Genomic DNA, 24,626 nt, shown 5'->3' with positions numbered 1-24,626 from the left:
TGTGTGTGCACGTTTATGTAGTGCAGTACCCGCATCTCTGGCTCCAACTGACTCAGCATCACACATTGCCTTGTGGACTCTCTCTCTCTGTTGGCACGACTGTCTTTAGGCATGTGGAAGGAATATATACATATGTCACACTTTCACCACAATGCACACACTGGTTCCCCTTCAGTAAGTCACCTGCCAAATTTTGAAGCCAGTTAACCCTCTTAAGACCATCAGGATATTGAGGCTGCCTGGATTTAGATTGATTTTATGGCTGTAGAGTGAGTGCTTCTGCTTCCTTTCTGCTCCTTTTTCCAGACGACTTCCACTTGCGATATCTGGCAGTTAGACGACTGTTCCGTGGAAATCCTGAGGTTCTAAAGCTCCGTTTCTCTGCTATCCGGTATCCTTCCATCCATCCATCCATCCATCCGTCTTCTACCACGTTAGGGTTGGGGCGAAAGGTGGCGTAGCCCTGGACGGATCGCCGGTCCATAGTTTCTGAACTCTCAAGATATAACAAACGGTCTAGGAGTTATAATAATGAGAAGAACGCATGCCCAATCCGGTCGGCGATGGTAGCGGAAGGGTTAAGTGAAACTGTCGGGCAGTTCTGTGAAGGACTCCTGCCTTTGATTACTTACAGACAGACTGTCCTTGAATTAATAGAGGGATGAAATCTAACCACAGGAATGGAAGGCGAGACGCTATAACATCATAACATCCTGTAGATCTGCGGCTACAAAGTCATATCCTGTGATGCATTGGCAGGTTTTTGGCGAAGGGTGTCATTTTTCGCTTGAAGAGGTGCGGGGCGACCACTCGGTAAAGTGCTTATGAAAGCGGAAAGAGAAACAGCTGTGAGAGACAGAAGAGACCTCGGAGTGTATTGTTTTCATCGAAGCAGTGGTGTGTTATATGCGAGCACTTTGCTCCTCAACAGTAAATTAATCACAAGTTTGAAAAATTAGTCAGATGCCTATGAACTTGATATTTCTTAGAGAAGAGAAGGAGAACCAAAAAGTAAATATCAGTGTCACAGGACGCCTCCTTTGCGAACTGCAAACTACACTAAACAGGTCACTAATGTGCTCCTAAATGTGGTTCCAGAGTAAGCACAGAGCAAGTCCTTAAGGAGTCTGTTTCTTTCTGTTGTGCTGATGAAAGGCGGCCTGTGATCTGCCTCAGGCGAATTGTCCAACAGTAATGGCTCCTTGTGGCTTTACATCAGTCCACAGCCATAAACACTGCTGATTATTCCGCGGCGATAGGCTGCGGAGGCAGCGGGGGTTTATACCGCGTGATGGCAACTGTCAATACGTGATCAAATGAAAGGGCAGCGCTTTGAAAAAAAAAAGAAAAAAAAAATCTCACACATCCTACATTTAGCCTCAATCAGTCTCGCCCTGCCGCTGTGCTCCGGGAACAAAAGCAACGGCACCTATTGATCGGAAAGGCAGGATGAAATATGTTCAAAGACATCGTGAGCCACGGAAGAGGCGGAAAGAGACCGGGCTTGGAAATTAACATGAGCCATTTAAGAGACACTCCGGCCAAATGAAATCATAGCTTATGGATATATGTGTTTGCACAAATAACCGTGAACACACCGGGTGCAATTTATCAAATTTATTGCTTTTAATTTTCTCATTGATTTGCAGCAACACAGCAACCACTGTGGGATGCAGCTAACGGCTGAATACACAACTCTGTACTGTGCAGGCTGTGTTGTGTCACTGTCAGAGAGACAAACGTGACATTTCAGTACCTGAGGGTACAAACATACTAAAAAGATAAGTCTGTTGATGCACACGGACAGCTCTATACGATGAAACACTAGTCAGGTGTTTTGTTACCCCTGGACTACTCCGTTCATCAATGGATTGTCGTCTGGCGGTGACGACACCCCGCACAAGACAATCCAGACTCTTTTCATGTGTCGCTCCACGCTGGTGGAATGACCTACCGAGCGCTACCAGAACACCTGACTATCTTCAAGAAGCTCTTGAAAACCCAGCTCTTCCAAGAGCATCTTCTGTCCTAGCACTTACCCAACCCCCTACCCCCTACCCCTGCACCTGGATCACCCTCTATCAGTCCACTGTAGTGGAGTTCTTTCCAAGACTACTTCCATGTAGCTTATTCCTCTCTTGAAAGTCGCTTTGGATAATTTGAGAAAAATCTGTTGTCTGGCTATATCGAAAATGTCTATAATACTACAGAAGACTAAAGCAGTCTATTTGTCATACAACAATAAATAAGACAGTAAATAAGACAATAAGACAATAAATAAGACAGTAAATGTGATGAATAAATGTCTCATTTTGGACGACATACTAACCTATGACTTTTTTTGTCATACGACAAAACATAAATATATATAATATTATATATATACATATATATTATATATATATACATATATATTATACAAATAAATAAGACAGTAAAGAAGACAATAAGACAATAAATAACTGAGTGTGTGTGTGTGTGTGTGTGTATAAGACGCCGACTTTCTTGGTGAATATATATACACGATGCAATCACAACATGTATAATGGCAACAAGTAACAGAGAAAGGTGTCTTTGACAGCCCAAGATAAAAGACTGTAAAGAAGTGGGTGCTGCAGAACGTTCTGATCAAGTTGCACTCTACAAAGAGAATTTTCCGGTTTTTGACACAGAAACAAAACGTCTGAAACTGGACACAGTTTGATGACACGTGCAAAAACTGCAGCCAGCAGCGTGCCTGTCTATTCCCGCTTAGCGTCAGTCCAAGATCAGTTTGGAACACCAATAAAACGGTCCCAACAAGACGTGAGTACACGGTGGAACAGCGGAATGATCCAGGCCACGTTGGATACGGAGATTTTCCAATGATGCTGTTCTCATGACAACAACACAGGTGGACTTAAAAGACAATGCTGTTTAAAGAAAGACATTAAAGTCCAATTCAAAGCAGAAGAAGAAGAAAACACCACAAGTCGGACATGTTCTTCAGTGTCCTTGATAAAGTGAGGAGTTGTGACCCAAAAAAATGATGACTGAGGCACAATCACTTCCAATCTCCACCACCCCTGTGACAATCCATTACCATGTTTGGCTACTCGCCCAATAATGTGGCACTTGTTCTCTTGTCATCACAGGGACGTGACACGGTGCCACCCAGAAGATGAATGACTTAGAGATAATGAGGCCTCTAATAATAAAAGCAGTCACACTTCACCCAGGGGGTGGCGGCGGTGGTTGTACCAGGAACTACAGATTTATATAGAAAAGTGTATGAAGCAGTTTCAGTAACAAATGAGCTGTTGCCAGAGCATCATAAATGGAAAATGTAACTTGAAGAAGTGAGATGTCAACGTGTATACAGTTGCCCGTAAGTGTTACAATAGATACAGATTACATTAAGTTCTAAAAAGAGAAGAAGAATTATTCATTAAAACGCTGCACAAGCGTCACCATTTATGCGCGTTTCATAAAAACCATTTGAGAAGCGGGACGGTGTCGAACACGTATTTGTGCAAAACGTTTCAAAAGGTGTGACATTGGATTGATAAAGCGTGACAACAGTAAGAGCGAGGTTAAGAACTTCATGCAGAACTGGATAAAGTGGTATTTTTGATACATCAGCGATCCAGTCTGTTCCAACAGCTGTAAGCCTTTAAAAAAAAACAGTATTTATAAAGTTATAGTATCAACAGAGGCGACATAGCTGTTATTCCACAAGTATAATATTTTATATGTCCGTATTACATAATTGGAAGAATTATCCATGTACATATTCCTCTCCATATCCCCTCATCTCTGTCTCGCTCTCTTTCTCTGTCACTCTCTCCGATTCAACTGTAATGTCCGTGAGGGGAAATTGGCAGACATTACCGTGTATTCAGACCATATCAAATCCGTTTCTCACCACCCTAAGGGCTTAATAGGAGACAATAACTGAATTATGACAAGAATTTCCAGTCAGCTGTGCCCACATTTCTGGCTGAAGACACGCAGTGAAATAATCGTGACGTATAGTGACGTTTTCTTTTATTTCTGATACTGATTGTAGCACATTTCCTATTTTCTATTTTCATGTTCAACCTTGGTTGAACCGTCATAGGTTGTGTTTTTTTTTTTATTGGTTAAAGTTTAGGTTAACGTCTCTCTCTCGCACTCTCTCTTTCAAAACACCGAGTTCATACCATGATACATAAAATCCATTACTCACAAGCACACAGGTTATAATGCAATGCTCAGTCAAGCACACACACACACACACATGGCAGCCACAAGCCTTGGCCTATATATCATACAGCAGGATTAGAAAGATTTAGGACTACAAAGCTACAGCAATTCCCCTATTCCTGATGTATTCTCATGAGATGTGTACAAAAAATACAGGAGAGAAATACAGGGGTTTTAATTAGGAATGGGAATCGGTATCGGTCAGTATCATTTAGAGCTGAAACATTGACTGGATTAATCGATTATGAAATTAAATGAAACTGAATTTTATGAAACTATTTTGATAATAATTAATCGATTTGAAGCTTTTTTTCATTATTAAAAATCATTAAAAAACAGAATCATTTCCGGGTTTAATGTTTTCTGACATTTTATGGACCAAGCGATTACTCGAGAAAATAATCGACAGATTATACTGGTCAGAATCTCTGGATCATAATCCGGTACAATCCCAGAGTTCTGCATGTCGCACGCTTCACTATGCACAGACTGTACAAATGTAAATAAAAATCAGCAAAAGCGTTTTAGCGGAGTCATGTTTGGGCTGTTTATTTCTCTTTTTTGGGAGAACGATATTTGTTAGACAGTTGGAGAATCATGACTCAGCACAAATGTGTCGTTAACAGCTTCATCATTCCATGAATGGTCTAAAATTAATGATATCGGTGTCGGTAGAGTTTGTGATATCGGTATCAGACACAAAAAAGCGGTATTGTCTCATCCAAAAATGAATTAGCCTTTAGTACTAACTAGGTTTCACCTCACTTTCAGTAAACAAGAGACTTTTACCTCGCAAGTAATATCGACACAAACCAAGCCTCGAAAGCCTCTTGCCTTTTCTGTGAGACTGACTTCAAAACTGCTGAGAACAGTAACTATTTACACTTGACTACTTAAAAGTGAAACAGCTGCATGCTGCACAAACAAACAAAGCCAAACACATATAGGTTGAGTTCTCCAGATATCAAACGGCTCCCCCCGGCTGCGAACGGTTATCAAATCAAACAACTCAGCTGCTTACGACGTTTCAAGAGAAATGACGGCGAAATCAATGGAGGATTTTATTGTTTTAAGAAAAAGCAAATGGCACCGGCACTGTTTTTTTGTCAACAACATTAAAACACACTAGTAACACAGCTAAAAATAAAAATACGAAACACCTTGATTCCACGATCAGGCCTTAGAGTTCAGAGTCAGTTTAAAGGCAGAGCATAAATTGTACTGAGGGTTGATAACAATGCTCCTGGACTATCCTATGTATTATCTGCGAGGCAGCAAAAACCTATCTGACACTAACCTTTATTAAGAGCAAGCTCAACAAAAGAAAGCTACTTCAGCAATTCCTTTCTCTACTAGAGCCACCACGATTTTGCTGAACACGTCCTTTAAACACTAATTTACTTCCCGTCTCATGTTCAACATTAATTCACGTTCAAGGTCGTTTCTCACTCGTTCCAGAAATCAGAAAAACATACCAGAGACATATCTGAAATCAAATAGGTGCAAAGGCATTTCACAACCTTACAAACGCAATTGTTAACTCGGACTGCGCACAGTCATGATAGAGCCATCACGTCCCCCCGCGTGTCTAGCACATTTACGTTGGGTGCTAATTGCATAATGCAAAATGGATGCCAAGATTCCAAATGGCCGACATCCTGTTGAGTTGAGGCCATGGTCACAGTCGACTTTTTTGTCTGTCTTGGTCTAAAACGTCTCCCCACCAAGTTTCGGGAAATGCGGTGGAACTCACTGCATGCTGAAGTCATACGGCACTTCCTGTTTTGTGGCGAATGGTCGAAATTCGTCAAAATGCAGAGTGTTGCCATGGCCATGCAGTTTGGAATACGCAAAACCTTTCGACAACTTTTCACCTTTGATGTGTCTAGTACAAATTGCCGTGTTTTTTTTTTATGTCAGTGTGCCAAACGCTAGAACAAGTTCGCTCATTCACACATGGTGCAAATCGCCAAAATGGACACCAAGATTCCAAATGGCCGACTTCCTTTTGAATTGAGGCCATGATTGCGATCGACTTTTTTGTTCGTCTTGGTCTAAAACATCTTCCCACCAAGTTTCGGGAAATTCGGTGGAACTCAATTTTGCCTCTGTTTTTACCTGCATTATGCCAATATCGCATTTTCGCCAGGCCTGACCTCCATGCAAAGTTTCAAGAGTTTTTATGCACGCTTAATCCCCTACAAAATACCCGCAAAGCCACGGATAGAATAATAATCTGAAGGATAATAAACAGGTTGATCACATAAATTCATACCAGGAGCCGTTTCGGCCCCTGCCATTCGTGGCTCGGGCCCATGCATTCCCAAACATATTTACAGAGAGAGAGAGACAAAGAAAGAGTGTTTCAACTTACTGTGTTGGCAGTGAACTCCACTGAAGCCTGGTGGACACTTGCAGACGTAGCCTATGAAAGTGTCGCCCCTGTAGGTCTCACTGATCTCACATGTTCCCCTGTTGTGGCAAGGGTTTGGATGGCAAGGCCCTGTGGACAAGGGAAGAACAAACATGTTTTTTTTTACATTATTAATACAGCGTGTGAGCCACTGATTATGGGTAGTACCCTTTTACTTCCGAAATTAATGTGTAAACAAGGACATGGTGTTCTAAATAATACATTCAGGCTGGTGTAGCACGCTGCCTTCTCTGAGTGCGTGCATGACTAAAATGGCTATCACTGAGCCAACAGTGATGAAACCCAGAAAAAAAAACCTTGAGCAGCTGGTAACTTAAAGTAAACAAATCACTGTGGTGAATTTGCTCCAAATTTAGAGCGAAATAGCTTGAAGGAATATAACACATTACACTGGTTTTGACCAGGTGAGAGTTCCACAGGGGAAAGAAAACGGAGGATGACAGGCGAGCGAGGACAGGCTGGATTTCGGTGAGTGCTGCTGGTCTCTGTGGTCTGGAGGGCAGCCCAAGGCAGCGTCTAAAACATCGCTGAACACGTCCCCTCCAGGACGGCAACACTTCATTCTCTCGGCGTACTCAGCTGCCTATACTAAAATGTATTCATGCCGTCAGACTGTGAGTGGGGGGGACCAACTTGCAGGGGTCTTCTACAAAACTGGATTCATCACTTTTACCCCTGCAATTAAAAGCCTATAATGACTATTGTCCTGTCCTTACAAAGGCTTGTACTCCTCTCACAGACCAGATCATCATCAGCCCGTCGTCATTATCACTAATCTGGACAGCCACCAGTTTAATTATTGCCAAAACAGATCTGAGGATGAAAGCCGTCTTCATAGACTCTGTCCCAGCTGGAAGATCCAAACACATGCCAGGATGCTATTAGTCGACTTTAGCGCTGTAATCCAAACATAAACCAGGAGACAAAATCGGCCTGTTACCAACAAACTGTCACACGACCTTGATTCTTATCCTAAACAAAGGTACGCTGTGGGAATATGTTCTTGGTACTCTCCTCTTCGTCATGACTGCATCCTGACTGTTAATAAAAACAGGACAATGAAATACACCAACGAGGCCAAATGGAAAAGATTCACAGGGGGAACTCAGGGAGCAAGAGCAAAGAGATTCTGGGTTTATTTGAACATGGGCCGACGATCACAGAGAAAGGAAAAACAGGAAGTATAACTACAAGGTACACATGAGGAAGAGCTACAAAATAAAACCAAAATAAAACAGGAAACGAACAAGTTTCTGAAGGTGCAGTGCAAGCAAAACCTAAAGGAAAAACGAGAAAAATGAATCAACAATCACTGTCACAAAAAGTCCCACTGAATAAATATAGTGCACAGTGTTTAAAGGTCATGACAATAACATACAATACTGTGTTGTATCATGTATATTAAAGCTCAACATTATAGTTTATTATTGTGTAGTTCCCCTTAGAGCAAGACATCCGAGATACAGAGGAGCCCAAAAAAGGAAGACAGAAATGATCGTGACAAAAACAGCTTGACTGCAATCTTCTATAATAATAATAATGATGATCTTTGTAGGTGGCTACAAGTTCCCATGTCAAACCCTAGGAGTGTAAAGAGAAGGACGTCACCTTCAGAGCATAAATGCTGCTTATACATCGCTATAATCTTCTTGTATCTAGTTCTGAAGACAAACATGGAGAGGTAATCCATTTTTTCCCCCAGTAGGGTGTCAATTAAACTGCCTTAATTGTCCCAAAGAACATGATTTTGGCTGCACCACCTGTGCAGATGGTTTTAGGTATGGAGGAGCAGGTATATTATGGTATCATCCTATCCGCCGTCTGTCCAGAAGATCTAATCTGCCATATGTCTAGAGGGTGAGCTGGAGTGTGGGTGTAATAAAAAATCCAGAGGAAATCTAAGACTTAGTCTTTTCAAAAAAAATCCCCCAACATGTGTAAGGGCGATGCCTCTGTAGTGTGCAGCTGCTGGCAGCAGCAGGAGAGGTCTTTCTCAGGACAAGAACTACGCGTGATGTCTTCCACAACACATCTTCTCCGGGGTCAACTGAGGCTGAAGATGTGTTGTAGTGTGGCACGCAGCTCGGCTTTCACTGGCCTCAAGCCGTGCTGTGCTGGCACCATTTAGAACCCGCAACCTCTTCCAGGTGGAGTGTGCTCAGCAGACGTTTGGCATCATTGGGTTTTCTGATCCTTTTTTCCAGTTACCTCCTACAGGCCTCCTTTGCTCCTCTGATATTCAATTGCAGCTGTTACAGCTCTTTACCGCCTTTCTGTTTTCTGCCATGAATGCCCCCTCTCCTTGTTCAGGATTGCTTTGATGTCATGGGATATTTTTTATTTTTACAAAAATAGTGGATCATTTGGACCAGAATACAGATGTTCACACACAAATTCTACATCTTCTTCCCCATTTTGCTGGCGAAAAACATGCCATTCAGTGCATTTAAAGCTGTCTCGCAAAGGAACACACGTCTTTTTTTAAAAGCCATAATTGCAAACAAGGCATTCCAGGTGTTTTCATCTGTGTGAGAAAAGCTTTTTCTGCTGACTTTCCTTTTAAATAAGGAAAAAAAACAGACACACACTCACACACACACACACAAAAGGAAAAGAAAATAACCCAAAAGCACAACATGGGGACTTGAAGATGAGTTGTAGCGCAGTGACAGTGGAGAGTCTTGCCCACTGTCACATAATTGATTTATTCTTGAATAAGTGAAGTTGCCGTTTACAGGAGTGGCAGTTACAAATAGACCGAACAATGCACAAACGCTCTCACACATCATGGTGAATAAAAAAATACATTCATTAACCTGGTTAACTTGGATTTAACCCTTAGAACACAGAGAATTTTGGCTGCATTTGTTATATAGAGGTTACAGAATGTGCAATACAGAGTGTCTTATATCCTTTTTTTCAGGACAACCTATAGGCAAACTATATAAACACATCTGAGCAAACAGCACTCAAAATTGTTAACCCTTTAGCAGGCAAAGAACTATATTTGGTAACTTCCGAAACAGTTCTGAGGCTGTTCCAAAAGGCAAAAAGATGTTGGTTAATCAATGGTAATCTCAGAAACTAATTATGGTAAGGTGATGGAATCAATCAGCTTTTTCAGTCAGGACTGGGGAACACTGTTCTAAAAATGTTCTTAAATAATGATATTGTATATTCTCATACAGTATATACTCTTTTCAGAGGGCAGGAACCTTCATGGACCTTGATTTTCTACAAGAAAATTATACATTTTTGAAAACAATCCAATCATTTCCAAGTATTTGAATTTGTGGCCTGTAAAAAGGGTTCAAATCGGATTGAATTTGTGAAATTTGGAAGAAAAAAACCTTTTGTGACTTCTGCAATTACTGTAACTTTCTAATCCTGCTCCAATGGTCGGAGCCGCTCAGTATACAGAAAGGCCGTTTATTTAACCAGATAAAAGACCCACTGAGATCAAGACCTCTTCCACAAGGGTGACCTGACCATAGTTCATAAGAACAGGGCTATAACAGTTACAAAACAAACAGTGAAATATAAAAGTGTAAGTACATTCCCGTTGTCGGTCTTTTAAGATTGTGAAACAGTGAAATAAACGTTGGTAATATTCAGTTCAGTTTTTCCCCCGTTCCTTGCAAATACTAATTTGCAAGGAAATTTATGTTCATCAAGTCCACCGAGTACATGTGATGATCTCGCTGTGTACGCAGCCTCTCTCATTCATTATCACCACTGTTTACACTTCAATGTTCAGGAGTATATAGCAAAGGTCTGCAGCTGCTGGTAAATGTTGTGTTTACCAATTTACTGAACAAAAAAAAGGGGTAAAATAATCTTTCTAACTGTTTATTAAGGACTTTCTATGGACCTGTCTGTATTTAAGTCTGTATTACACATAATAAGTAATAGGGCTGCCACGATTATTCAATTAATTAATTAAAACAAGCTTTATGATTTTCCAGATTCTCAAATGTGAATATTGTCCGGTTTATTTGCTCCATATAAGAAATAAATCATTAAAACTGGGACAAATCAAGACATTTGAGAACTTCATAATGTCCAGGTTTTTAACATTTTTCAACATTTATCAACAGATTATTACGAAAAGAATTGTTAGCTGCAGTGTTTTCTTTACTTTAGACCTGTTCATGGTTTTTTAACTGGATTTAGTCTTTCTTTTTGGTGCAGCTGTGTCTGAGTAGAGGTTGTAACCTCTGGAGTTGCTGGTGGAGAAGAATTCTCTGCTCAACTAACAACTTCTGTGTCCCCAAAGGTTCCTGCGTGGTCAGTGTCACGGGTCACAAGAAAACAGGTGCTTTTCCCCTATCAGCTGCCTTTGTATCCGGTGACCACTCTTCTCTATACAGTGCTCAAGATCAGGCTCAGAAAATAGCAAATGTGTGGGGCACCATGGCCTTGAGTATGCTCCTGAGATATGAACACCTCTGTAAAACAAGAGAGTTAGAACTTCTGCAAAGTGTGATTTGACAACAGCCAGCAAGGCATCAGTAAACATATGCCACTCCTGCCCCTTTTCCTCCTACACATGCCCACAGCATCGTTTGCCAGAGCTGCAAGCCAAGATCTACACGAACACAACACTGAGCAGCTTATATATTTAACACCTCCACTTGAACAAAACCAAAGCCCAAATAAAAGAGATATCACTGCTATAACAGTCACTGCGAAAGTGGCCCCCGCTCAGTGTATAGGACAATCATGCGACATGCGATAACACTGCTGAATATTATGATGGCGATATCGCTTAGATACATTAAGAGATACAAACAAAAGCGTCTTTGCTTTGTGTGTGTATACATATATATATATGTATATATGTATATATATATATATACATATACATACATATACACACATATGGAAGATTATTAGGGCCACATGCAAAAAAATATAAAAAAAATGAAAGAAAGAAAAAACATCATGAATTCTGAGATTGAACTCGGAATTCTGACTTTAATCTCAGAATTCTGACTTTTTTCTCAGAATTCTGACTTTTCCTTTAATCTCATAATTCTGACTTTAATCTGAGAATTCTGACTTTTTCTTTAATCTCAGAATTCTGACTTGTTCTTTAATCTCAGAATTCTGACTTTTTCTTTAATCTCAGAATTCTGACTTGTTCTTTAATCTCAGAATTCTGACTTTTTCTTTAATCTCAGAATTCTGACTTGTTCTTTAATCTCAGAATTCTGACTTTTTCTTTAATCTCAGAATTCTGACTTGTTCTTTAATCCCAGAATTCTGACTTTTTCTTTAATCTCAGAATTCTGACTTTTTCTAATTCATGCTGGTTTTTTTTGTTTTTTTATACTAATAATCTTCAGTAGATATAGAGTAAACAAATAAGATGGAGACAGATTATAAATATAACACAAACAGAGAAAATTAAACTTGATTTAAAAAAAAAAAGTTATTTATAAGAGTTATTTATATGATATTTTATGCAGGAAGTTGATGCCTGCCGGAAGCAAAAGTCATGTATATATCGCACATGTTGATATGGATGGCGATAGATTTACGATCTATAGTGCAGCCCTTGCTTTTTACCATGGTTGGAGGATGGATTTGACTACTGCTGACAATACATGACACGTCTATTTAACTGCTATGCATAGTTACATTCTAAGTGGTCGTACAAGAACCCTAGCACTTTCTTCACAGAAGACACAAGGTATTTCTTCAACATTTTATATTACATTTGTCCTGGAAATCATGAAAAATAGCCCTGAAAACCTATTTCACAGGGGGCAAAGAAAACAAAGTAAAAAAAAGTTAATTTCCTGCACTGTTTTGGACTCAGAATAACAAAGTTCCTTTGAAACCATAAATCAATACATAGTTTTTTTCCATGAAAATCTTGAGTCCTGCTGGGCAGAAGATTACAGACGATCAATATTTACACAGGTGGCGTTGTTTTTTTTTTTTATCATCGTTATGTCGTGCAATCAGTTTCAACATCATAATGATTGGTTAAAGCCAAACAGTTGTCAATTTCAGCTTTAATTGGTGTGCCCTCAACATGGTGTCCACAAAACTGGAAAATCTGCCTTGGACTCACCCACAGCTTGAGGCCCAATAAATAACCCAGCTTTTGCCTACAGTTATTGGTTTCATAATTCAAGGGCCTGCCAAAAAAAAGGCAATCTCATCTTTTAAACATCAAGTTGTGCAAGCCGAAACCAAGGCTATCAAAAAAAACTGTGGATTGGGATAGAATGGGTAAACTTTTTTTTTAAGAATTTATCTCAGCATGTGTTGAACATGAAAGGCCCTGTGAGAAAAGCACACCATGTAATAATTTATAAAAGTCTAAAGAAGAACCTGGAGAATCAAAACAACTTGCTTCCATGTGTGAGTCATTTTCAAAGCTTCCCAGTCTCTTTAAACTATTTATTTTCCTCATGTTTTTAATGCACTATTTCTACACTGACAGATTAGCTGTGCTCCGACAGGCCTTTTAGGTCATTTAAGTGATGAGCACCAAAAAAGACGAGCACGGCCTCTTTGGTCAGTTTGACAAATGAACGAGAGCGAAGAGCACACAAATTCACCCAATTCCATTTAACAATTTCAGCTCACCGCTTCAGACTCGACCTGATCTAGTGTTTGGAACACAGAGTATTTCGGCTGCTTTTTTCCAATTCTATGTTTAAACGTATAGTATGTACTAGAGATGCACCGAAAATTCGGCCACCGAAACATTTGGGCCGAAAATGGCCAACAATTTTAAACACTGAAACAAAACTACCGAAGCAGGACGTCGTGATGACGCATGCAAAAACTGCGGCTAGCGCGTGCCTGTCTATTTCCGCTTTAAGTCTGTCCAAGATCAGTTTGGAACACCAATAAAACTGTTCCAATAAGACGTGAGTACACGTTAGAACAGCAGCTATTAAATGCTGGAAACTCTCTTTGTTAATCGTCAAGTATTTTGATAATCGGTTTCTTGGTGCTAATCGAAGCTTTTATCATGATTGAAACGAGATTGCTGATTGTTGCACAGCGTCTTCGTTTCTTTGGTCCATATAACAAAGAAATCATTGAAATGAAATCAGTCTGGTTTGTGGACAAAACATTTGAGAACGTCATCATTTCCAGATTTTACGAACGCTGATCAACGCTTTCTGATATTTTATAGACCAAACGATTACTCGATTAGTGGAGAAAATAATCGACAGATTAATCGATGATGAAAATAATCGTCCGTTTCAGCTCTAGTTCAATGTTCACTCGGCTCGTTTTTAGAAACAAAAAGAGAAGAAAAACGCCATATTTTGTGTCTTCTGTGCAATTATCGCTACTTTATATCACTACTAAAAATGCGATATAAAATGAATCATAACTTTGACTGACTCAACAAACCCCGTTTTTTAAAGCCTGAATATGTGACCTATAAACACACACACACACACACACCCAGGACGTCCATAGAAGGAGTATCTGTGCCACGCTTGAGCACTAACGCAGTAAAGAAAATGAATAAACACCATCATTATTATTTTTCCCCTCGTTGGAATGAGTAAGTCTCTGCAAGTAAATTACAAACAAAGGTATAATGCTATTGTGCCATTTCAAAGGCGGGACTTGAATGGGTAACAATGAGCGGTGGTTAATAAGTTGAATAGAGAAGGTCTAATAGCTCGCTCACAAAGGGCCCGTTCTCCCTGTGAGAGATGAGGAGGAGGTGGTGACAGGTCTCAGGGCTGTTTTGACGTGACGATCTATAGTTTCACCAAAGCATTCTGACACACTCCCTAATGGAAAGTGGAAAAAAAAAAAAACACACAAGGGGGAATTGAGTCTGTGAGAGAGCTACGGGGGAGAGTGCGCTCCGTATGACGTCTGCGTTCATGTGGGGTGGGAGGGATATTATTTATTTATTTATTGACTTTTTAAGATATGAAAGGCTCTGCGACGTTTACAAAACAATAATAATGAAGAGAAAAAAATAATTATGCAGCGATATTGATTTACTGATACTGTGATTTATGAAGCCGGATGATGCTTTTGAAGCACCAACTTCAAAGTGATGGAAATGCTGCATACTTGATGTGTGTGTGTATGTGTTGTTGTTGTTTTTTAAAAAAAGGGCCACAGTTGAAGCCTGAAACACATTCAGATTCAGATGCCACAGACACAGTTAGCATACACAATAATAAGAGCTGGAAACACATAAACAAATCATGCATATTAATCCAAGGATGACTGTATAGCAGAGGAAGTTTTTGAGAACCTGAACATACCCCAAAACTCACGTTTTCTGCGACTGCATCAGAACTGGTGAAAATTTACGCCTGAAAGTGGTTTCAGACGTATGTGCGTCAAAAAATTGGAAGTGGGAGGGGCTAAAAACAGACGCCAAAAACTTCTATTAGGTCACCTGATGTCGGGTTTAACGTATATGAACGAAACTTGGTACACGCGTTCATTAGGTCGGGACTGTCAAAAAAGTCGATGGCGACTTTCCCGTGAATCCTACAGGAAGGCCGCCATTTTGGATTGAACGCCAACTCGGAGGCGATTTGTGAGTGAAGTCAAGGACTCTGTAATTCAATGCCATTTAAACAATATTGGATTGAATTCAGTGTGTAACTTTTTATCAAATGCATTTTTATGCTCATTTTCGTAGCGGTTTTGAGCTTCCTATAAGGGAAGGATGAACAGGAACGCCCTCGGTATTAAAAGCCGATTGGAACAATCCATGGTACACGGATTCACTTTCACCGCAACGCAATGCCCTGCTCTGCCTGTCCAGGCAGGAAGTCCCTTTCACTGAGTAATGTGTAGAAACGGTAGAAACACAGTCAGAAAAAGAAATTTAAAATGTGATCTCCGCCAAAACTGATTAAAACTCAATGACATGTCGGTTCCGGCTCTGGACAGGACAGAGTCTGGGTCTGGATCTGGTCCGCCTTCATATATTGGGAAATAAAGGGGGTAAATAAATCCGCCCTCACTTTCTGCAGCAAACTGTTGACCGTTTCAAGAAAACATGGCTGAATAACAGGAATGACAGGTCATGCTGTGAGCAGCAGGGAGGAATGGACCAAACACATCGGAAAAAAATCAAAACCCAAACAAGCAATCTTTTGTGGGAAAACAAAGGAATGTACGTTTCGTGTCATGTGAGGCGATCACTTTCACCCCATGTTGTGTGATGTGTGTCTGTCTGGAGGAAACGCTGGCAGCTTGCTCGTGTGAATGTCAGCTGCTGCTGCTGCTGCTGCTGCTGCTGCTGCTGCTGTACAAGCCAGCGCTCACTCAGTGATTGATGTGAGCCTCTGTTGTGTCCGGTATATGAGTGCTGTGATTTCTTTCTTTTTTTGGTTTTTGGCAGCAAAGAAAGGCCAATCAATCAGTCATGAAAACCTGACCAGTGGTTTAACGCGGGGAAAAAACACCCCTTTGTTTCCACGCAGATCAGTGACACAAGAACAAAGCTCCAACACATTAAACGCTCGCACATCTCAGCTGATACATAAATGTACATGAAACGCTAATTATAGTAAGAAGGTGGGTCATTTGCTGTGTTCTGTATCTTAAAACTGTAATGCAGAACTTTGAACCCTCTTATGACCATCATGATATTCAGGATTTATTTAGATTTTATGGCTGTAGAATTATCAAAAAATCACTTTTACTTTCGATATCTGGCAGTTACGGTACTGAGAAGCTGACGTCGGTGGTGAATCTTCGTGGAGGTAATGACACATCCTGTATGTGACGACAGGATTGGTAACAGAAGGGTTAAACATAATGTCTGTTACATTCAAACAAATCACAAAGTTACGCGTGCGCTGCAGCTTTGAACACAGCTGCTTACAAATACCACTGTTTATAGAATAGAATAGTTTACAATGCACCGCTGAAGCTGAGCGGCTTGTAAGTGTTAAGTTTTGAGACTCTCTTGACTCGGTGAGAGGGTGATAATTAAATACTGAGGCCCTTGTTCACACTGTTTTTCTATTACACACACTCAAGAGCTAATGTTCCTCTGAAAAACAGCGTGAGTGCCGTATACGTAACGGCCGATTGTGAGAACATTTAAAAGCAGGATAGAGTTTGGTGTTGACTCAGTGTGACTAGTTTACACATGCGTCACGTGGAGGTCAAACGAAGCCTTCTTCACTGTGCCATAATAAATATGTGCAGTCAAGTGGGTCATGTTGTAAAGCCGGATGAGTTTAACTGGAGTACAATAGCTTTCTTTAATCAGATAGCTTTACCATAAACAAGCATCGGATTTCATCTTCTGTTGGTGGCTCCAATCCAGTTACAACCACGCCAATATTAAAAAAAAAAGTCTTTGAATGGAATTCAGGAGAAAAAAACAGACCATTCAATGATCTCTCAGCTCTGAAGTTGAACAGTGACACACAGACAGGCCCATTATCACCGATCTACGCATGAAGAATTCTCCCGTCTGCATTTTTTGAATCTCTTAACAACTCCTCGTCTGATTGACTCCAACCTGAAGGAAGTGAAGTGTCGACTGGTAACTTTTTTTTTTGTGGATGAGCGATTTTCACTTTAATCTGCACTTGCTGTAACCATGGTGATCCTGTTCGTTTTGATGATGTCACAGCTTCACTGGCAAAAATAAAAAAACGGATAAAATGATAAAAACCGACCCCCGGGAAAGATGAATTTACATTCACCCTCCTCGAGCGCGCACCTGACCACACGTGTCCTAATTGTGTCAAATCTATTTTCATCCGCCCGCTCCTTCTGTGACGGCTTCACCGGATCACGGGGTCACTGCACCCATCATTCACCTCGACTGATGAAAGCTGGCACCGCACCGCCAATATAACATCAGTCCGCTCGGTGGGAGCCGCGCTTTCAGAGCTTCGTCCTTGGCCTCCTATCCTCCTGTGCCCTTCCTCCTCCTCCTCCTCCTCCTCCTCCTGCTGCCATTTCCAGCCCATCAACATTTGAAAATGTCAGACAAAATGCACTTAAGAGTTAAAGTAGAAGGAATGGTGCAGAAACAAAATGGCTTGGGGTATGTCAAAGAAAGAACAAAGGGAGAGGAGAGGTCACACTGGAAATATCATTCCGGGAGAATCCTGAGAAATAAGTGGAGGTTGCAAATGTCAAAGCTGTGTCTTCCTGGATCTAAAAAGAATAATTTTACCATCTAGTACGGACAGAAGTGGGTGAATATTGTTCAGTGTTCTGCTAAGATCTACAGCAAGTGCTGCTAAAACTACAAAGCTTTCACTTTAACACTACAGTACAGGGTTTGTTGACTCACCTGGTTAAAATGAATTATCATCACACCCCTGGCATTTAAAAAAAATTTTTTTTGTTTTTAAACTCTGGCAAGAAGAGCTCTTCCCCTCATGGAGCCGCTCAAAGGAACCAAAAACCCTGCATTCCACTGTGAAAAAACAACAACAGCTGCTTTAGCAATGAAGGGGTACAGTGTGAATCTGATGAAGTGTTGTTGGGCCAAACTTCATGGAATAAAAATACATCCCGGCCTGTGAAAAACATTTTACACCGACACCGACAGCTGTGACAAAGCAACAGCTGCTTTTTATGATATTCCGAGCAGGCGAAAAAGTAACTTGAGGTGTTTATTTACCATTTCATGTACGGTAACACAGACAGACACAGATATGTGACATAAACAATACAAGGACAATACATCCAACCATGTACAGAAAGAAAGAGAAAAATTACAAAAAAAGCCTTTTTTTTTTACACACAGCAACTCAATATAGAGGAATATTATTCTACTTAAGGAACCGTCTTATGTAACTAATGCTTTTATCTGCTGGTGCTCAAAATCCCAAGAGTGCTGAGCAAGTGACAGTCTGTGATGACTGGTTATTAAAGAGGGGAACGTTATTCTCTCTTCATCCAGATGTGTGAGAGACACACAGATTATACTACACTGTACAAAGAACTGGTCACCATTGCACGGAAGAGTATAAGGGCCACATTCTGAGATTAAAGTCAGAATTTGGAGATTAAAGTCAGAATTCTGAGAAAAAAGTCATAATTCTGAGATTAAAGAAAAAATCAGAATTCCGAAATTAAAGAAAAAAGTCAGAATTCTGAGATTAAAATCAGATTCTGAAATAAAAGAAAAAGTCAGAATTTTGAGATTAAAGTAAAATATCCGAAATTAAAGAAAATGTCAGAATTCTGAGATTAAAGGAAAAAGTCAGAATTCTGAGATTAAAGAAAAAAATCTGAATTCTGAGATTGAAGTAAAAAGTAGTTTTTGTAAAAAAAAATGTAAATAAATGAATCATGTGTTCTATTTTTTCTAAATGTAAAGGAAAAAAAATCCCACTTTATATATAATATAATATATCGTTAATATAATATTGTCAATTTCTCTATTTTCTTCACTGTGGCAGCAAGCATTAATAATCTGCTAAGGTTAGCACACGGGCCATACATTCTATTCTCTCTCCGTACTGTAAATCTCCAACCTACTACTGGTTGGCAAACGTTCAAACAAAACACAGAGCTACAATAAATTCAAATCATGAGCGTATATACAGAGATATACAAACGAGAGCTAAAGAAAATGCAGGCCAAATGCGGTGATGGATGGTCCCGGCTAACGGCCCAGACAAAGAACGCAGAGGTACAAAGATTAAAGATACTGTACGCAGACTGTGAAGGAGCAGCTGATATGCTAAACGGCCTCAAACCTGTCACGAGTAATTTGGCCTTACACATCACCCTGTCCTACTTTCTCTTTAAGTCCAGTTCCAGGTCAACGGTCACGAGTTGCACATAATTCAGGTCATTTGCAGAGCCAGTGATTATTTCTTGATGTGTTTTCTGGCATTCCCTCTCTCTCTCTAAGATTGTAAAGATTGATTTCAGACATTACTAAATGTGTAAGAATGTTAAGGATAAAATAATTGCAAAATATACTTCATTTATTTAGAATGTAGAGTTTTCACTTGTTACTTGTTTGTTTATTCATGTGATAAATCAAATGAAAGACTTGATTTAATTATCTTTTAGTCACATTGTGTGAATGCGCACATGTAAACAAGTATTTCCTTATTTTATTTTCCTTTTAGAGGCTAAGATTAAACTGTGCCAATAAGAAACATGACATGAGGGGGGAAAAAACTCCACAAATGACTATTTCAGGCGCACAAATCAATATTTTATGGCCACAAAATAGTTTATTTTTCTTCCCCTCCCCCTCATTTCTCGGGCTCTGTAGTGGGGAAACAATTTATTTTTTCGAAATTATTTTCCTCAATTACTAAATAAATAAATAAATGATTCTTGTTAAAACGATTTGATCTCAAATCCTAATAATAATATTGCACATATTCATATTCGCTAAAGAGGCAGACAGAGACGATTAAATGCTGAGGGTGAACTATGAACTATAGGTTTGTATTCAGTTGCCGTATCCCCCCCGCCCCCCCCCCCCCCCCCCAAGATGTGAAGTGACATTTTAATTACAGCGTTGATGAAGATAAATCAGGTTCTTATTTACCGTTGTCCTCTGTGGACTTGCTTTTGTAATAAAACTCCAATTACATTAGGGTTTTTTTATGCCACACAATATGACTATAAATGAGTTTCTATGTGGAATTTTCTGGACGACACACTCTTCACAGAGTGCACGTATACTTTACATTCAGATATTAATGGCGTCCCTTTAAGGATTGTGCTCTACATGAAAGACGGGGAGGGTTTTTTGAGACGCTCTCCCCTTGTGTCAACGCTCGCACGGGAAAGTCATTTTCAAAAGCAGCCCCGGAAATTATGCTAAATACTCAGGTATGCACGATGTGTCACCATGAAAAGCCATCAAGCGAAAGCAATCATTTCACCGAATTGACTGTGAAGTTCAGAAAACTATTTCAAAAAATCTGTACCAGAGAGAAAAAGGACAGAGAGAGAGAGAGAGAGAGAGAGAGAGAGAATTCTTCTCAGACACACTATTAGACGAGGTTAAAATAGAGCCGCCTATGAAATGAACTACCAGACGATATAATCATAAGTGCTGCTGACCAAGCATGGTCAGTGAATCAATGCAGGAATTAGAATCAGTTATAATAACGAGAGGAAAAGGGCTTTAGAAATCAAAATAGCTTTTTCTCTCCAAATTAGAGAATAACTGATTATCACCGACACCACAAACTGCAATTTTAGACCTTTAGACGTTGAACTATGAAGCCGTTAATGACACATTTATGCTGAGTCATTTCAAAAGCATCACCCCCCCCCCCCCCCAAGTGTGAAATAAAATATTCTGGATTGTATCAGCATATTATCTCCAAATTAGTGCTGGATAGGATTGGATATTTGTAAATGAAAAACATGACTTCTTCCGCTGTTCTTGTTCTGCGCTGATGATAAAAAGGGGTGTTACGCTAAAAAAATGCTTTAACATTTAACATAACACCAGCAAATTATAACATAATGGGCCGTTACGCTAGAACCCCGACAATAAAGAAAAACACGACGCAAATGAGGGTTTTTTAACTAAAAAAAAAATTACTGTATCAGACATATCGGTAAAGTAATACACACACACACACTCATACAAGCGTTCACAGACGAAGAGGGGGCTACCAAGCATAACAATTTCCCACCTGCTGAAGTTGGTTCCTCACCATCTGCTGCCGTTGAGACACAGATCAGAGAAAGGTAGAAGGGGGAGGGGGAAAAAAACATTTATATTAGTTTTATCATAACAATGTAGCAGTATTCAGTGCACCAGCTGTTTGCAACACTGCTGATCCGACTAAATTATTTATTGCACTGCACACTTCCATATGTGCAGTCAGATTTTCACATGTTATCAGTAAGAGTAAAAGCCAGAGACACCTGCTACCTGTGTGGAGTAAAAAATAAGCCCTGCCAACAGGAATAGCTGCTATAACTCCCACCAGGAAACAAAACCTGCCACTGTGTCAGAGCCCCCACCTCCCATTCACACACACACACACACACACACTGCTACTGTACTGCGTCCTGGTCGGTGGCCTCTGACTAATATGTGTTCATCATTCTGAACCAGTGCAGGATTAAAGCCTGTGGCATCCATCCTTGGTGCCTGAGCCCCATCTGAGCTCCGTGGATATGATTTGGCTTGTCTAGCATCATTACCACAGCCCTCCGTCTCCATCATCACTTGTAGATTGCTTCCCAAATAATATATATAAAAAAAAAGGAAAAGTGTCTGGAAGCTGGACACAGCTATCGCAGCGAAATACAAAAGGAGATCAAGTGAAAAAACAATTGTTTTATTGTTTATGAGATGTTTTTTCAAACCCTGAATGCACAGGGATCTGGGACCTGGCATTATAAATGCATGTTATTGATCAATAGCTAATGATACTGCCTACAATTGACCACGCTTGGGTAATTAAAAGTATGACTCAATGTCATGTGCATGTTTTCTATCCACAGCGTTGAATACTGATGAGGTATAAGCATACGCAGAGGGCTGAGGTCGCGTAGATCACGCAGGCGGTTTGAGATGCCAACATTTTAATTTCATTTTATTCATAGAAAACTAATTACGTCTGAGGTCCAATCTTTGCTCAACAAAACATGCACGGAGTAGGTTTTTTCTCTTCTTCACAAACCAAATGTGGGTGTTCTGTCAGGCTGAGTTCCCAATGGTGGTGTTTTTTTTTTATGTAAAAATACAATTAATCTTTGCACGTGTTCTCTGGGGCGTTTTTATAAAAACATAATGTAATGTTGTGTTCCTTTTACCTACTGCATGTATATGAAGACTTGTTGAGAAATTGTTCACCACCTTTGTGATAAAAAGAGAAAGAATTGAGTCAGAAAGAGTCAAAGCCAATGCACTTCCCCACTTCCTCTAATCTGTTTGGCAGCAGAAGTTCTGCTTTGTGTTATGCACACGGACCAGTGTAATCCCAAAACCAAGCTCATTCCTCGCTTCACTTATTTTAGTTTTTTCTCCTATTTTACCATAGGGGTCAAGATGCACACACACACACACACACACGTGGGATTCCGCACGTCTATCGCGCATTCACACAATGACACACTCATAAGAGAAAAGAGCGAGGAAGAAAAAAACAACAACAAAAAAAACATGCCTCCAGATGCTGACAAGTATTCACCACCCACACATAAACACACATGCGAAGAAGGGAGATATACATAAAAGGAAGTGATTATTTCTGTTTACCCAAGTGTTAGAATAATGACATATACAAGTGCATACATGTTATGTGTTCAATTCACTGGGCTGGCAACATTTATTTCTTGCCTCGGTTGTTGATTATTACCTATAATCCATGCAATTGATATTATGAACAGCTGTGAGGGTATTTCATGTCATCGCCTGTAAAAATTATATAGCGAGATAAGCGAAATAGCATGTGAGCTTATTACAGCAAAGACGATCAAAGAGGAATTTGTGACGCATGGTTAGTTTTGAGAACATCATGATTTCCAGGTTTGATAAACACAGATGTATGAATGTGAATATTTTCTATTCTCAGAATTTGAATATTTTCTATTCTCAGAATGTGAATATTTTCTAATCTCTGAATGCCAACATTTTCCAATCTTGTCATGCGAAAAATTTTCTAATCTCAGAGTGTGAATGTGAACTTTTTCTAATCTCGGAATGTGACCGTTTTCTAATCCAGGAATGTGAATACTGTCTAATCTCTGAACGCGAACGTTTTCTGATGTCAGAATGTGAATATTTTCGAATCTCGGCATGCGAAAATGTTCTAATCTCGGAATGTGAACATTTTCTAATCTCAGAATGTGAACGTGTTCTAATCTCAGAATGTGAATATTTTGTAATCTCTGAATGTGAACTTGTTCTAATCTCAGAATGGGAATATTTTCTAATCTCTGAATGTGATTTCCAGATTTATTAAACACTGATCGGCATTTTTCAACATTTTCCTACACTTTATAGACAAAAGAATACTCGATTAATCGAGAAAATACTCGACTGATTACTCGATTGTAAAAAGAATCGTTAGTTGCCGCTCTACTTGTGAATTATCTTGGGCAAAGCATCAACACTGGATTCTCAGTGATGGTTTTTAGGACCAAGAAACATCTGAATTTGCCCAAACAAATCCAGATCTTAGTCAAGGAACAGACATGCATAGTTTTTGCAGCAGTCATGTCTTTTTACGCTGCTAAATGACCTATTTTATTGAGTGTTTATTTCGGTTTTATCACATATACATTAAAAGCTCTTGTTTTTCAGATACCAGCAACATAACGATCAAACACGTGTCCCCTAATTTCTTCGTTTGAGCAGTAAACCGTCGCTACACTGTACATAAAATCCTGCTAATGTAACAGATCTGACAAAGTTCCCTCCCCATAAAAGTTGCCATCAAAGCTAAACCAGAGCCCTACTGTCTCCTGCAGTGGGACCATAAACAGATCTGTAACTACGCTTGAAACAATCGTGATTTAGTGCTCTGTGTTCTGTGCCACGCTGAGTCTGAGAGAAGGAGAGAGAGATTACATCAACACTAAACACTGTGCAGCTGAGTTCAGTGTGATCAAAAACCAAGAATACGTACATCATGATACCATACGCCCAAGTTTCCCCTCATTCATTTGAGCAGCACCACCGTGAGGAGGGACTGTTTACTTTAGAGCACCTTCCTTTGTTAATTCAATGATCAATATTTGCCCTGGTTGATAGATTATCATATTGCACAAGGAAGGACAACGATACAACACCAAATTCATATTCTGACCCACGCCTACAGTAGCTGTGAGGATGCACAGCAGCAAACAACTTAAGTTTATCGTCTAAATTATTTAGTAACACGAGTATTCTGCTTAACCCCAAGCAAGAGCTGTGCTTATATAATGCAGTGAATGATTTAAATAGGAGATCGGTGGTAGAAGTGTAAATTATTATGGTTATTTTAAATGATATTACTCTTTAAAGCCTCAAAATATTTTTTTTGGCTGATTT

At 39.8% G+C, this 24,626-nt stretch overlaps 1 protein-coding gene across 3 annotated transcripts in view; it reads right to left on the bottom strand.

Annotated features, from left to right (window-relative positions):
- The window catches only part of LOC131463884 (EGF-like repeat and discoidin I-like domain-containing protein 3), a 137,281-nt gene that overhangs the window by 86,009 nt on the left and 26,646 nt on the right, over window positions 1-24,626 (bottom strand). The window contains exons 2-3 of one of the 3 annotated variants that reach the window (XM_058635983.1): window positions 21,274-21,297; window positions 6,599-6,727 (exon numbers count right to left, since the gene is read on the bottom strand). In XM_058635983.1, the coding sequence (XP_058491966.1) occupies window positions 6,599-6,727; window positions 21,274-21,297 (153 nt within the window). Of the gene's footprint in view, window positions 1-6,598; window positions 6,728-21,273; window positions 21,301-24,626 lie in introns of all 3 variants that reach the window. The other 2 variants (XM_058635981.1, XM_058635984.1) reach the window with 2 other exon arrangements.

This window comes from Solea solea, chromosome 8 (genome assembly GCF_958295425.1).
Source record: "Solea solea chromosome 8, fSolSol10.1, whole genome shotgun sequence".
In the NCBI taxonomy this organism is placed as follows: Eukaryota; Metazoa; Chordata; class Actinopteri; order Pleuronectiformes; family Soleidae; genus Solea; species Solea solea.
The sequence above is the reverse complement of the archived record's forward strand: the minus strand, read 5'-3'. Positions and strand labels throughout refer to the sequence as shown.